Genomic DNA, 17,004 nt, shown 5'->3' with positions numbered 1-17,004 from the left:
AAGTACAAAATGCTGTTTTGTATGACATCATCGTACAAAATGCCACATTTTGTGTTTGTTACTCTGAATTTCCAGCATCTGCAGGATCTCTTGTGTTATCATTAGCAAAATAATTCAAAAAAAGGCATCATCTAACATATTTAATATCACTTTTGTGCATTTGAATGTCATCCTTGAACTGAAAGCCAGCGCTCAGTGGTTCTCTTCAGTTTATGGTTTTAATAATTTTGTGCCCAACAGGCAGTATTAGGATGATCGGCCGGTGTTCTGTTTGTATGGTCTTGGTTGACTGGAATTTACCCTGTTGTCTTGGAGCCGTGCTGTGAGATGTGCACAAATTGCCACTGCTAGCAAGCAGAATCTTAGCTTAATGCTTTGTACTAATGCAGCACTCCTGCAGTTTTGGCTCGGATTGAATGCTCAAGTTCTGGAATGGGGATTGAACCTGCTGATACTGCAGGCAGCTCCCAAATGGGGTCAGGGAAATCAGGAGATATATCACCCTGATCAGCAGAAGCTTAATTACGATACACTCCCATCACTGAGAGGCAAATAATTGTGCCTCAGACTACCAAAATTTTGAAATTTCACTTTGTGCAAAGCTCTGTCCGTCCGAGATTAACAAATTTATCCTTCTCTAGCGGGAATCATCAGCATTCTGTCACATGCAGCCAAAAATCCTTAGGATGGGGCGGCATGGTAATATAGTGATTATCACAATGCCTTACAGTACCAGTGACCCGGGTTCAATTCCCACCGCTGACCGTAAGGAGTTTGTACGTTCTCGTCATGACCATATGGGTTTCCTCCCGCAGTCCAAAGACCTACTGGTTGATTGTTCTGTGATTAGGCTAGGATTAAGTTGCAGGTTGCTGGGTGACACGGCTCTAAGGGCTGGAAGGGCTGTATATCAATAAGTAAATAAATTCATTTTGTCTCTTTTCTCATATAGTGATTCATGTCATATCTGTATACAATGGCATGCACCCAACCCTTTGACCCCCGTGTACGCACAAGGCCATATATAATATATCACTCTGATAATATAGTAGAGCTAATCATTTTCCAGTGGAATGTTACTATGGGTTCAATATCTGGATTTAGTACCTTGTGACCCAGTTTTCCTTTTACCCACTTCCAAATGCATCTCAAGAACCCTGTGTTCCTCTCACCCCATCCCATCCCTTATTTCTTTCCTTGTTCATACCTCGAAGTACTTTGCTATCTGCTACAGCTTGCGAAGCAGACTTGATGGGCTGAATGGCCTAATTCTGGTCATCTACTTATGATCTACTCTCGGTGGTATTCTGTGGTTGTCGTCTGTTGTATCTGACAATTACAGGAAACTTGTGCGGGAGAGTTTTAAAGTCGAAAAGCCGATGCACTGGGACAGTTCTCCTCTCTCGACCTCTGATGTCTGGATCCAGTGGTATGAGTAGCTGGCATCTTTCTTGGTGGCAGTGGATGTCCATGACATCTGTGCATCATTATGCCCTCCGCTCTTCACAGAGCATTGCAGAACCATTGGATCTCACTGTAGATCTCATTTGCCCAGTCTGCTGGAGCTGTCACTATCGTATCTCTATCCCTATTTCACCGTGCTATGAGGCCCGCCACCTACCCTCACCTGGTTTAGCCCGCCTGTCAAAGCAGTGTACCAAGGTGGGGCCACTGTTGCATGCAGGCAGCCACTTGGAGCCACAGGTGAGAGCTGAATGTCTGGTGGGGACCAAAGGTGAGTGAGCTGCCCAGAATAGACATGACAAGCCCCTTCACTAAAAGTTCCACCTTCCCTGAACATCCCATATGTACAGCCTCTATGAGTATTGAGCTTTGAATAGTGTTATTTTAATGCTGAACCACAATGAGGGGGGAAAAGTAGTTTACATTACAATTACCTTAGTGAAAGGGTGATTTTTATCTCAGAATGTTTTTATTATTCATGCCCAAGGTATATCTAGTAAAAATGTTCTTTGTTTTTAAGCCTCCTGTACTCTTGACACTCTCTAAGTCACTCCTCCGGTTTTGTTTGCTTTTATAGGCTTTTTGGTGATGAGTCAGAACTGCTGTTCTGGACTATTGCTGCTCATTATTTGTATAGATTCTCAAAGAGAAAAGATCTAGTTACAGAGAATGGCATTCAAGAGAACCAGGCCAGCCCACTGGATATTTGCTATGATGTACTGTGTGAGAGTTCCTACTTCCAGGTAACACAAATTGCAACAAACAAGCTTATGATACTCGTTCTTCTGTGATCCAGTACCCAGCACATTTCCTATCATGTACTTACAGAGAATATAAAACAGTACAGGCCCTACAGCCAATGATATTGTATAAACTTTTTAACCTACTCCAAGGTTAATCAAACCCTTCCCTCCCACATGGAGGAAAGAGAGGGAATTGGTTGAGTGCCTACATGGTGGCTTTTAAGAGCAGCTTGTGCTTGAGCCTACTCGAGGAACGGGTGTTAGATTGGGTGTTGTGTAATAACCCGGATCTTATTAGGGAGCTTAATGTAAAGGAACCCTTAGGAGGCATTGATCATAATATGATTTAATTCATACTGCAATTTGAGAAGGAGAAGCACAAGTCACATGTATCGGTATTGCAGTGGAATAAATGGAATTCCAGAGGCATGAGGAGGAGCTTGCCCAGGTGGATTGGAGGAGGATCCTGGCAGGATGACAGCAGAGCAGAGATAGCTGAACTTTCTGGGAATAGTTCACAAAGCACAGGATAAATATGTCCCACAGAGGAAGAGGTTCTCAAATGGCAGGGGTAGGTAACTGTGGCTGACAAAGGAAGTTAAGGACTGCATGTATAGGTGGCAAAAGTGAGTGGGAAGTTGGATGATTAGGAAGCTCTTGAAATCCAACAAAAGGCAACTAAAAAAAAGCTATAAGGAAGTAATAGATGAAATATGAGGGCATACGAGAGAATAATATAAAGCAGGATGCCAAAAGTTTTTTCAGTTATATAAAGAGTAAAAGGGTGGTGAGAGTTGATATTGGACCACTGGAAAATGATGCTGGTGAGGTAGTAATAGGGGACAAAGAAATGGCTAATGAACTTAATAGGTGCTTTGCATCTGCCTTCACTATGGAAGACACTAGCAGTGTGCCAGAGGTCCGTGAGTGTCAGGGAACAGGGATGAGTGCCATTACTATTACAAAGGAAAAAGTGCTAGGCAAACTGAAAGGTCTTAAGGTGAATAAGTCACTTGGACCAGATGGACTACATCCCAGCGCCCTGAGAGAGGTTGCTGAAGAGATAACAGATGCATTGGTCATGATCTTTCAAAAATCACTTAATTTTGGCATGGTCCCGGAGGACTGGAAGATTGTAAATGTCACTTCACTCTTTAAGAAGGGAGGAAGGCAAAAGAAAGGAAATTATAGGCCAGTTAGTCTAACCTCAGTGGTTGGGAAAGTGTTGGAGTTTATTAGTAAGGATGAGGTTTCAGAGTACTTGAAGACAATTGATAAAATAAGTCAAACTCAGTATGGTTTCTGTAAAGGGAAATCTTGCCTGACAAATCTGTTAGAGTTCTTTGAGGCAGTAACAAGCAAGGTGGACAAAGGAGAGGCAGTGGATGTTATTTACTTGGATTTTCAGAAGGCATTTGATAGGGTCCCACACATGAGACTGCTGAACAAGATAAAATCCTATAGCATTACAGGAATAATACTGGCATGAAAAGAGGAATGGCTGACAGGTAGAAGGTAGCAAGTGGGAATAAAAGGGGCCTTTTCTGGTTGGCTGCCAGTGATTAGTGGTGTTCCTCAGGGGTCAGTATTTGGACCACTACTTTTCATATTGTTTGTCAATGATTTTGACAGTGGAATTGATAACTTTGTTGCAAAGTTTGCAGGTGATACAAAGATAGGTGGAGGGGTAGGTGGTGCTGAGGAAGCAATGTGATTGTAACAGGACTTAGACAGATTGGAAGAATGGGCAAAAAAGTTGCAGATGAACACAGTGTTGGGAAATGTATGATAATGAATTTTGATAAAAGGAACAATAGTGCAGACTATTATCTAAATGGGGTGAAGGTTCAAACTTCAGAGGTTCAGAGGGACTCCCAGAAGGTTAATTTACAGGTTGTCTGTGGTAAAGAAGGCAAATGCAATGTTGGCATTTATTTCAAGGGAAATAGAATATAAAAGCAAGGAGATAATCCTGAGCCTTTATACGACACTAGTCATGCCACACTTGGAGTATTGTCAACAGTTTTGGGCCCCATATCTGAGAAAGGATGTGTTGTCATTGGTATGAGTTCAGAGGAGGTTCACAGGGCTGATTCCAGGAATGAAAGGGTTAACATGAGGAGCGTTTGGTAGCTTTGGGCTTGTTCTCACTGAAATTTAGAAGAATGCAGGGGATCTCATTGAAACCTATTGACTGTTGAAAGGACTATATAGGGCGGATGTGGAGAAGATGTTTCCTATGGTGGGGGTTTCTAGGACTAGAGGGCACAACCTGAAAACTGAGGGGCAACTTTTTAGAACAGAAGTAAGGAGGACTTTTTTTAGCCAGTGAATCGTGAATCTGTGGAATGCTCTGCTACAGACTGCGGTGGGGGCCAAGTCTGTTGGTATATTTAAGGTGGAAGTTGATCATTACTTGATCATTCAGGATATCAAAGGACATAGTGAGAAGACAGGTGTATGGGGGTGAGTGGGATCCAGGATCAGCCATGATGGAATGGTGGAGCAGACTTGATGGGCTGAATGGTCTAATTTTTTCTCCTGTGTCTTATCGCCTTCCTCCTTTCTATCATCCATGTGCCTAAGGGTCTTTTAAATGTCCCTAATGTATCTGCCTCTACCACCACCCCTGGCAGTGCCTTCCACTTACTTACCACTTTCTGTGCAAAACAAAAAGAAATACCTCAAACATCTCTCTTATATTTTCTTCCAAACATCCTAAAATTGTGCCTCCTTATTTTAGCCATTGCCACCTTGGGAAAAAGGTACTGGCCGCTCACTCTATCAATGTCTCCGATCATCTTAAACACTTCTATCAAGTCACCTTTCATCCTTCTTCCAAAGGGAAAAGTCCTAGCTTACTCAACCTTTCCTCATAAGACATGCTTGCTAATCCAGCCAGGTAAATCTCCACTGCACCCTCTCTAAAGCTTCTATATCCTTCCTATAGTGAGTCAACCAGAACGGAAAACAATACTCCAATTGTGGTCTAGCCAGGTTGTTATAGAGCTGCACATCACCTTGCGGGTCTTGATCTCCTGGGGCAGTACGGAAGCACATTGGTTAGCACAACACTTTACAGTATCAGCAACCAGGTTCAATTCCCACCACTGCCTGTAAGGAGTGACCGTAAGCATTCCCTCCAGGTGCCCTGGTTTCCTCCTACTGTCCAAAGACATACTGGTTGGTAGGTTAATTGGTCATTGATTAGGCTAGGATTAAATCGGGTGATTACTGGGCAGGCATGGCTCAAAGGGCCTGAAGGGCCTATTCTGCGATGTATCCCCATGCACAAATTTAAAAAAAAAAGCTCAATCCCCTGACTAATGAATACCAGCACACCGTACACCAGCTTAACCACCCAATCAACTTGCTTGGCAGCTTTAAGGGACCTGTGGATGTAGACCCAAAGATCCCTCTGTTCCTCTACACCACTAAGAATCCTGCATTAACCTTGTAAGCTCTCTTCACATTTGACCTTCCAAAACATATCACTACACACTTATACAAACTGAATTTTGTCTGGCACTTTTCACTCCAGCTCTGCCTCCTATCAGTGTCCCGTTGCAACGTACAATGACCTTCTACACTATCCACCACACCACCAACCTTTGTGTTCTCTGCAAGTGTGAAGAGCAGAGTCCCAGAACAGATCCTTCTGGACCTCCAGGCAGAACATACTCTCCACTATGTACTTTTGTGGGCAAGTCAGTTCTGAACCCACACAACCAAATTTCCCTGTATCCCATGCCTCCTGACTTTCTGAATGAGCCTACTGCAGGGAACCTTGTCGAACACCTTATTAGAATCCATATACACCACATCCACTGCTCTACCTTCATCAGTTTGTTTTGACACTTCCTGGAAGAACTCAATCAGGTTCTTAGGCACATCACTCCCTTCACAAAGCCACACTGACTATCTCTCATCAGACTATTCTTCTTCAATTCCTCCTGAATCCTGACTCTTACAATCTTCTCCACTAGTTTGCCTGCCATTACTGAAGGCCCATGGCTTGTAATTCCCAGGAATTTCCCTATTATCTTGATTATTCTCTTTATAAATGTTTCCTAAACTTTTTTTTTGTTCCTCCTAGACTCCAACTCAAGGTAATGACTACTGTTTTGCTAGTTTTCTGTCAACTCAAGAAGCTCATGAATAGGAAGGTTTAGAGCAGGGGTTTCCAACCTGGGGGCCATGGGTCCCTCGATTAATGGCAAGGGTCCATTGGCATAAAAAACGTTGGGGACCCCTGATTTAGAGGGATATGGGCAAAAGGTGGGTAAATATGACTAGCTTTGATGGGCATCTTGGTTGTTGACAAATTTTGCGTCTAGGCCTGTTTCCTGGTTTATAGACTAGATGATTCATCTTCATGATAGAAGTTCAAAGCGGTCTAAATAGACTGTTGCAGAGAGAAAGTAGAAGTAAGGTGCAAAAAAAACCTCCAAAAGCTAATTTAACCATTTATCCATTAAAATCATGGAGCTCGAATCGAAAAGTGAAGAGGTGTTTGCTACAACTTTAAGAAGACCTGGTTAGACCACATCTGGAATGCCAATTAACAGTTCTGCAATTTTTGAGCTATTTATAATCAGGTTGTGGTGCCCTAAAGTGCATGTTTCAACATTGTCAATAATTCTCATGGTTTCGAATGCATCTAAGTTAATCACATGCTTTTGTTAAATCTGACGCAACATTGAAATTTTCTAAATTGATGTTAGAACTAATTTTCAAAGAAGTTTCATTTCGCAGTTAAAACAATGCAGTGCACTGATCCTCAAGTGAATCCTCATGATTCCTTTATCCCTTATTTCTTTTAAATACTTTTGCTGTGCCAATTGGCAATAATGTCACTTGAAATGAAATCAGATGTTTGCTGCACCTATGTATTACAAAGACATAAGACAAGCAACGTTCAGCACACACAAATTGCTGGAGGAACTCTGCAGGCCAGGCAGCATCTGGGAAAAGAGTACAGTCAACGTTTCGGGCCGAAACCCTTTAGCAGGACTGGAGAAAAAAAGCTAAGGAGTAGATTTAAAAGGTGGGGGAGCTGCGAGGGAGACACAAGGTGATAAGGTGAAACCCAGAGGGGGAAGGATGAAGTAAAGAGCTGGGAAGTTGGTTGGTGAAAGAGACAGAAGGCCATGGAAGAAAGAAAAGGCGAGAGGGAGCCGACGGGCAGGCAAGGAGATATGGTGAGAGACCTTCTGTCTCTTTCACCAATCAAGTTCCCAGCTCTTTACTTCATCCTTCCCCTTCCAGGTTTCACCTATCACCCTGTGTTTTTCTTTCTCCCCTCCTGCCACTTTTTAAATCTACTCAGTTTTTTCTCTCCAGTCGTGTTGAAGGGTTTCAGTCCAAAATATCGACTGTACTCTTTTCCTAGATGCTGTCTGGCCTGCTGAGTTCCTCCAGCATTTTGTGTGTGTTGCTTGGACTTCCAGCATCTGCAGATTTTCTCCTGTTTGAGACGAGCAGTGTTGTAGAATTTCATGATTAAATTTAAACAGGAATGTTTACACAAATGCTACTGGATGCTTACATTGAAATGGAGTTGAATAAAAATGTCAAAAACAACCTCAGTTTGCATGATGTCTGTCCCCTTCCCCTCTTCTTCTGTCCCCCACTCTAGCCTCTTACCTCTTCTCACTTACCTATCACCTCCCCCGGGTGACCCTCCTCCTTCCCTTTCTCTTCTTTCCTTCTTCTCACCTCTCCTATCAGAATCCTTCAACCCTGCCCCTTTACCTTTCCCACCCACCTGGCTACACCTGTCACCTTCCAGCTAGCCTCCTTCCCCACTCCTCTCCTTTTTTATTCTGGTGTCTTTCCCCTTCCTTTCTAGTTCTGAAGAATGGTCTTGGCGCAAAATGTGAACTGTTTATTCATTTCCATGGATGCTGCCTGACCTGCTGAGTTCCTCCAGCATTTTGTGTGTCTTGCTGTGGATTTCCAGCATCTGTAGAATCTCTTGTGCTAAAGTAACATTTTCATTTATCTAAAGAATAAATTCTTGTTTCCCCCTCCATTTTATTTCTAGAAATCTCAGATTGAGCGAGTTAACCTGCAAGAAGTGAAAAGGACAACATATGATCACACAAGGAAATGTGCAGATCAGTTACTCTTATTAGGCCAGGTAAGAAATTTACATCCATTCCAGTTACTAATGGTGTAATATATTTTTGTAGTCATCTGCTGAATGCCTAATTTAAATCAAAATATTGAAGCATAAATTATGAGAATTAATTTTGTGAAGAGTTTCAGAGTAAAATGTTATGTAAGTTCTTGAACAGCATTTTATACAGTACTGGGAGAACCATTTGGTGTTGATAACAGTTATTAGGACACAGGCAATTTAATCAGAGTGATGGATTTGCCTGTGTGCTGGGATATGAAAATGACATACAGGGGACATTGACTATTGACAAAATGTTTATAATGTGAATCTAATTACACTGGTATTCTGATTAGTGATGAGCTGGTGTAGTGCTCTTGGCCCTCCTGTCAGGGTCCATTGCTACCTATGATTTCAAAAATGGAAGGTTGCACGCTGCCGTGCCGGTAATCTGTATGCAGGGAACCTGCTGTGAACCCCTGCCAACTGTGGTCTTCCCACTGTTAGTGAACCAGCATGGGGCTTGGTGTGGAGAATCTGCCTGAGAGGGCTGATGCTGGGCAGGGAGCCACTCATTGCTACTGAGTTACGGGCTTAAGGCTACCCTGATCAACATAGTGAGTGTGGTCACTGCTGGGGGCTGACAGCACCTACTCTCTCTTGACAATCCACCCAGATCCCATAGTATTTGTCAACGTGACCAACTGGATGTGATGGAAGATGCTGTTTTCCCCCTCCTTCTGTTTCCCTGTACAGTTCTTCCCAACCCAGGGGTTTCTGTGAGGCAATAAGCTTAACAGTGGGTTATTCTGTATAAAGTGCTATGGCTGATTCCTGCCAGTACACCCTGTATGCTAAGCAAGCTATCAGTGTGATGCTTAAAATGTTCAAGCCTTTTATTTGTATTTTCGTTAACAATAACCCGATTAAAATTTTTTGCTAGTGGGAAAGGAAGACAGATAGTAAGAGCTTTTCTGTCAGAAAATGAGTTGTGGGTTCAAACTGTATCAAATAAATATAAATTCTAAAACTGCCCTCAGCTTCATTCATCTTCTATGGTTTATTATGCTAAGATCATAGAGTACTACAGTGTTGTGTCTTTGCAACTACCTATCAATTAAGTAAAGCACGCATGTGGGAGATGACTTTAACAGCGCATGCATAGCCAAAAGATCAATACACATGCGTAGACACCAGATCATACGTAGTGCTGAGGAGATTCATTGCTCTAAAAGAAATAGATCCATACATAAGCACTGAAACAAGCTCTTCAGCCCATCCAAGTCCATGCTAACCCAGTCTTCAGCCTAGTCCTATCTACCTGCACCTGAACTGTATACCTCCAAATCCCCCTCATCCATCTGATGTGAAGTTGGCTCCTGGATATATAAAGTCAAAGTCAATTATCATATGCACAAGAACCTGTATGCACAGATGCAATGTAAAACATAGCAAGCATCACGTAAACAGCATTGACAGGGAAAATGTAAATTGGGCATAAATATTGCACAAGAAAAAAAAGGTAAATTTGATCAGAGTTGTCTTTGTGCTGCTGAACTGTAATAGTGATTAGGATTTTGCCTGTTTGTTCAAGAACTGAAGTTGAAGGGAAGGAGCTGTTCTTAAATCTGGTAATGTGGGACTTCAGACTCTTGTACCTCCAGCATATGATAACTGTGAAAAGATGGTATGGCTTGAATAGTGGGGATTTTAGATGGATGGGCCTCCTTGAGGTGGTGTCTCCTGTAGATACTGCTGACTTTGGTGAGGGATAAGCCCATGATGTATTGAGCGGAGTACATTCACCTCTGCAGCTTCTTATGTTCCTGCACATTTAAGTTGTCATAGCAGACCAAGATCCAACCAGTGAAAATACTTTCAACTGTAGAAGTTTGTTACTGTGTTTAGCTGAACCTCCTTAACCCCTAAGAAAGTAAAGAAGCTGGCAAGGTGTTCTTATGATTGCATCTATGTGCTGGACCCAGGACAAGTCATCTGATGTGCTAACACCCAGGAATTTAACGCTGTTGACTCTCTCTCCCAATATAGACTGGCGCATGCTCACCTCCTTTCCTTTCCTGAAGTCAACAGTCAGGCTCTTGTTGCATCTCTACTTAACCAGCTGTCCTATATCACTCTGTTAGTGTCATCAGCAGTCTTGAAAATGGCATTGGAGCCTTTCTTTGCTACGCAGTCAAGTGTACACAGAGATTTGCAGCTTTGTGATGCACCTGTATTGATGATCTGCTAGGAGGAGATGTTGTTGCCAACCTTCACTGATTGACATATGGGAGACAGCAATATTGGTAAATGTATCTGCTCTTCATAAAATGAAATGTGCTGTTTATATTTGACAGACGGACAGGGCAGTGCAGTTGCTGCTGGAAACCAGTGCAGAAAATCCAAGCTATTACTGTGATTCCTTGAAAGCTTGCCTAGTTACCACCATAACCTCGTCAGGTCCTTCCCAAAGCACCATAAAATTGGTGGCTACCAACATGATAGCAAATGGGAAGCTAGCAGGTAACAAATCTAATTGTGAGATAAATTCAAATATGTGTGTAATGGCTTTTAAATTCTGTAAATGTGCTTTCAGATATATATGATTCTCCTGATTAGCTTTAATGTCACTGTAGACTTTTAAAGTGGGGAGATGCAAATGAATGCCAGACTTGATTAAAGTTTCCGCTACCCTAGAGATTTGCTTTTCAAAGTGCTGGCTTGGATGAGTCGCGGGATGAATTTTAAACAAACAAAATGCTCCTTTAAATAAACGCAAACTACAGAACGTGTTGTTAATATTGGGTCACATGGGAGAGCCATTTAAAAAAGTCTGGGGAAAAAAAAAATCAGTTCCTTGGGCAATGAATTTACTCGTAGATAAGTTGTTTAGAAAAGGAAGGAAAATCCAGGTTTCAAGTCTCTTCCCAGACAATGTGATGCATTGAAGCAGATGAAAATGCAAGGGAAGTCAATGAATCTTGAGCAAATTGATCTTCAAAAACATGTAAAGCATTTAAGGAAAATAATTGAAATCTTAGAAGAGCCGCCAGCATAGAAAAGCTGCTTGTACCGGATATCCATATGAATATTAGCAATATTTTCAGAGGCACCCATTGGACCTAAATGTTTGTCATATTTGGTGCTCTATAAAAGAAGTTATGTTCAATTAAATATTAAAAGCTCAATGCATGATGATCAGAATATTCTCCATTTATGCCTTCTGATTTTTAAAAACTATGTATTGTAAGAGTACCTTAGAAGCTCTTTAGCATTGAAATTACAACGTGCATTTGTATTGACTTAGCAAGCTCAAATTTTATGTTTTTCTCATCTTCAGCCAGAAACATGTCTTCTGAAAAAGTATTGTTTTGCTCTGTAATTGCATTCCCTCTGGTGCCATTCTCTGTCAAGCATCAGGCAGAGAGTTATCAAATCCAGCAGCAATTCGTAAAATCCGTTTGCCATCTGCTACGAATTTGAAACTTTAGTGGCTTTTTTGGTCCCAGTCTTAAAAATATGCTGTTGAATCACTGGATTTCTCCTTTAGTTTCTGACTTAAATGGGATTCATTGTGGAAAAGAAAAATGAGTCAAAGGTAATACACTAAAAATAACAATGAAGTACAATGATTCTTAGCAACAAATATGGCAGAGAATTAGCAAAAGAATTGACAAACCAGCATTACGCTAAATGTCCTAAATATACAACACAAATGTGTCTTAGTGGAGGATTTGGGAGTGATAAAATTGTGGATAAACAAGTTAAACTGAGCTGAAAATCAAACCAACATGTATAATAATGTTAGTACCAACAATATAACCACGTGGAAAACACTGGTGTTTTTTTTTATTGAAGAAAGGAATCTATTTTCATTTGTACTGATTTCATGATCAAAACTTGATGTTTAATGTTCACTTTCAGTATTTTGATTTTTTTTGTGGGGGGTTACACTTTCAGAGGGTGTACAGCTACTTTGTCTAATAGATAAAGCAGCGGATGCTTGTCGATACCTGCAGACTTACGGAGAATGGAATCGAGCCGCATGGCTTGCCAAAGTAAGTGATTCAAACATAACCTCAAATGCAAGTGGTAATTGCTATCAACTTGTTTTCTTTTGCTCCTGATCCAATCTTTTTCTGCCCTTGTAGTATATCTTCAAGATTCTGTTGTCCTTTAGTTTCAATTATACACAGGAATTGAAAAAACTTTCAGTGGCTTTACCTCCACAATGCATCTGATTTAATAGTGCCAATATGCTTGCGTATATTATGCTTGCGTATATTATGTTAGCTAACTATACTGTTGTCCCTTTCTGGACTTATCTAGAAGCGGGAGGTTTAAGCCTGTTTCTGGCACAATTATCTAAAGTGGTTGCTACACCAGTCAATTACTTTGCTGATTGGATGAGCCAATAAGTTCTTTAAATTTAAGGCAAATTAAAATAAACCCACATATTTTGGTTGTTACAGATCCCGAAGTAACTGAACCTCACCTTCATTACACTCATCAGAAATCAAGCTGGACAACCTAGAGATTTGAGCTTTACGTTTGTTTCCTTGCCCGTGGATCCTTTATTACATCCGATTTATTCTATGTTTCATACTGACTCTTGCCTTCACCCTCCACTTCAATAGTAATGACTATGTCTCCGTAAGATGTGACCTGGTTTTAATTGTTTATCTAGTCATCTTGTCTCCACCCGCCACCATTGACCTTTAAGTTATGCAATAGCTCCTAACCTGCACACTTTTATTTGTATAATGTCTTGTACTTCGGGCAGCCCCAATTCTTTCTCAGCATCAGCTCTGCATTGGTGAGATACAGCACAGACTAGGCAGACTAGAGTACCTGTGCTGTTTACAGTGGCCATCCCAGGATCTCAATTCTGTGCCATTTTATCTCCCCTTCCGTTCCCATTCCCACATGAACCTGCCTTCTCCACTGCCAGGCAAGACCTCACACAGATTAGAACATCTCCTATTCCACCTAAGTAATCTCCAACCCAATGATATGAAAACTGTATTTCCCCATTTCAGGTAACCCTCACCTCCTGTTGTTCCCATCTTTTGCTCCTCCCAATCCAATCCCCAGTCCTCTGATTTTTGTTCCCTTTCCTTAACCCCCCCATCCCCCCCACTCTGCTCCCTATCACCAACTATTGTTGTTCTTCCTTCCTAGATCCATCCACCTCATACCCACACACCTCAGCCACCAGATCACTTCCCACAGCCAATTCTTTCATCTTTCCATTAACTGTTCCCATTATCACCTTTCACACATCAGGTTACAGTACTTGTATATGTTCTCACTTATCCCTCCACTACTTCACTGTCATCTCCCATCTAGTCCCATCTACTTTTCTTTCCTTGTCTGCTTCCATGCCTGTCTTCCAAACCATCTCATGTGGCTCCATTGTCCAGTCATTCTTCAACCTTTCTCGGTCTACCTATCACCTACCAAGTTCCATCCTCCTTGCGCCTTGTCGTCTACCCACACTGCAAAACCCGTAGATGCTGCACATTCTCCTGTTTTACCTTGTACTGCCTCAAACACTGAAAATGATTTGATCTCTATGAACAATAATGCAAGACAAGGTTTTCACTGTGGCTCCATACAGATAACAATAATAAATCAATTCCGCTGCCATTGAGAGATAGTGGAACCTTTTCAAGAAAAGCCAAATATAAAAGGGGTCATTACATTAACAAGCTTGATTCTTCTAATTAATGTCTGCAACAGAAAATTATGAAAAGCTCCAATCAAATTCCGGAAATTCTAACTATGATCATTCATAATTTTGTTTTCTTAAGCATTTCCTTGAGGTTTTTTGCAAAGAAGAATCACTTGTATTGTGGATGAATGGCATAAAAGCTTGAGCTCATGTGTATCAGAAAAATCAGTCCACCCAGTTAATATGACACCCTACTTTTTCATGTTGAATTTGATGTCTACTATCTAATAGAGTGGTTAACTCAGTTTCACCACATTTTTTAATCCATTAGTTATCAAAACCTGACAGACCTTAGAAGTGTCAAAGTATGAACCTGAACATTTCACATGGAAGGCAAACTCAAAACGTTGCCTATTTAGCACTCATTACTTAAGATGTTGTCATGTGAACTTGTCGCGTTCAGTTTGCTTTCTCTGCTGTTTTATTACATTTTAAAATATTTGGGGTAGGTACTTCCAATTTGTTGAAAGATGTTCAAGTGAGATATTTCAAATATTAGCATACAGATGTTTAATGTTACATTTCAAAAATAGACTTATTCAATAAACACATTTTGGAATTTGTGGCTGTTTTTTCCCCAATGTTGATTACTATGTAGCAAGTAAATAAGCCTTCCTTCTGTGCAGGAATAATTTTAATTTAATCTTGTCTGCCAATTGCACAGAGGGTGGTAGATATATTGAACAAGCTTCCAGAGGAAGTAGTGGACATGGTGCAATTACAGTATTTAAAAAACATTTAGATAGGTACATGGATAGGAAAGGTTTAGAGGGCCAAATTCAGACAAGAGGAGCTATCACAGGGAAGGCACCTTGAATGGCATGTAGCATTTGGGTCAAAGGGCCCGCCTGTGTTGTACTATACAATTCTATGACTCTGAGGCTTCTTCTCTGGGTAAATGATGGCACTTCAAAGTTCCATCATGTTATTCCATGGCCGCCTCTTGTGTCAAGATGAAGCCATCCTCAGGGTGGAAGAGCAGCATCTTATGTTCTGTCTGGGTAACGTCCAAACTGATGGCATGCATATTGGTTTCTCATTCTGGTAAACAAATCCCCTCCCCACCCTCTCAATCCCCCACTCTGACCTCTTACAACTTCCCACCTGCCTGTTACTTCCCCCGGGTCCCCTCTCCCTTCCCTTTCTCCCATGGTCCACTCTCCTCTCCTTTCAGATTTTTGCTTCTCCAGCCCTTGACCTTTCCCACCCAGCTGACATTACCTATCACCTTATAGCTAGTCTCTTTCCCCTCAGCCCATCTTTTTATTCTGGCATCTTTCCCATTCCTTCTTAGTACTGAGGAGTGGTCTGTTTATTCTTTTCCATTAATGCTACCCGACCCGTTGAGTTCCCCCAAAATTTTGTGTGTGTTGCTTTGGATTTCAAGCATCTGCAGACTTTCTCATGTTCATTCAGATACTTATTTCTTAACTGAATGTACCGTCGCGTCTTCTGCTGTTATTCTGGAAAGATTTAGAAAAAAATATTTATTGCCGCCTTAATTTCTGTAATGAAGGTGCGTCTAAACAGAGAGGAGTGTGCGGAAGTGCTGAAGCGATGGGTGGACCATCTTTGTTCTCCACAAGTGAATCAAAAGTCCAAAGCCATCCTCGTCCTCCTTTCACTAGGCTGCTTTAGCAAAGTTGCTGAAATGCTTCACAGGTAAGTAATGTGGCTTCCACTAAAGCAGACTACCCACCTCTATATTCAAATGGATTGTTGGACGAAGTGGCAGCTATTGCACCTGAACAAGATGAGTTAATAATCACAGAAATGAAGGGGAAAATGTATTGAATTCATACTGAAATTTAGTTATTAGTAGGTACTTCTTGACACATATGCTATTTTTTTTGTTTTCAAATTGTGATGAGATATATTCTTGGAAAGGAAAAGATTTGATGGTTGTGTTCAGAGCCTTGAAGCGCTTTGAAAGAGTAAATAAGGAAAAAGCTATTTCAAGTGACAGAAGGTTTTCTTTTAGCAGAAAATGGAGAAGTGAAGTAAAACACTAGAGACGTCTAGCAGAAGCTTCTCTTACAATGAACTGTTATGAGCTGCAGTATGCTGTCTGAACGGGTGATGCAAGAAAACTCTGAGATGATTGTCAGTCGGAGATAGACAAATACTTAAAGGAAAGGCTTTCTGGGCACTTGGGGAAAAGGATGAGATGTAGTCCTAGTTGGCAAACATTTTTTTTAAAAGAGAGATGCTATTGAGGCATTGAATTTGTTCTTTGCATTCTGATTCTGTTTTCAAATGAAAAATAACTTAATTGTTAAATGTACCAAACAGTAGTACCTAATCAGTAAGTTAATTAAATGTGAATAACTTATTAAATGGTTCTATGGTTTGGAGAACACCTTTCAGAATATTAAGCTTCTAGGTGATATACTATGACAGAGCCGAGTGACTCTGTTCCAGTCATAGAGTACTATAGCACAGCACTGCCATTCCATGACAATCTCTTTCTCTGCCGAGGCCCGGCTGCCCACACTGTTAGATATGTGGGTTATGACTAAAGGAAAAATGGCTGGAGTCACTTAGCACTTTAGTGCAAGGGTGTTTATTAGGTGCATCAAAATCAAACTTCCAAAAATAGGTGAAAATAGTAAAAAGAAAACTGCCAATATTTACAAAAGGATATCTACCAGAAAGTACAATAATAGCTTCATACTTTGTCCAGTGTGATCTCCTGGCAGTCCCGATGGATGGATGGATCTATCTATCTATCTATCTATACCTATCCATCTCTCCCTCTCTCTTCCCCCTCCCACCTTCCTCCCCCTCCCCTCCTTCCTCCTCCCCCTCCTCTCTTTCCCCTACCACCACCCCTCCCTCTCTCCCCCACCCCTCTCATTCCACCCGAGTGAGAACCAAGTCCCTGTGTGTTAGGCACAAGGACATAGCTTATTTAGTTACCCACAAAATTATCTTTAGACTAC

General features: G+C 41.3%; 1 protein-coding gene across 2 annotated transcripts in view; it reads left to right on the top strand.

Moving 5' to 3' along the window:
* wdr11 (WD repeat domain 11) overlaps positions 1–17,004 on the top strand; it is a 144,438-nt gene that overhangs the window by 115,522 nt on the left and 11,912 nt on the right. For both annotated transcript variants that reach the window (XM_063071922.1, XM_063071923.1), the window contains 5 exons: positions 2,042–2,207; positions 8,254–8,349; positions 10,686–10,851; positions 12,289–12,386; positions 15,579–15,724. In XM_063071922.1, coding sequence (XP_062927992.1) covers positions 2,042–2,207; positions 8,254–8,349; positions 10,686–10,851; positions 12,289–12,386; positions 15,579–15,724 — 672 coding nt within the window. The remainder of the gene's footprint in view (positions 1–2,041; positions 2,208–8,253; positions 8,350–10,685; positions 10,852–12,288; positions 12,387–15,578; positions 15,725–17,004) is intronic.

This window comes from Mobula hypostoma, chromosome 19, assembly GCF_963921235.1.
Source record: "Mobula hypostoma chromosome 19, sMobHyp1.1, whole genome shotgun sequence".
NCBI lineage: Eukaryota > Metazoa > Chordata > Chondrichthyes > Myliobatiformes > Myliobatidae > Mobula > Mobula hypostoma.
This window is presented reverse-complemented; position numbering and strand designations above follow the sequence as displayed.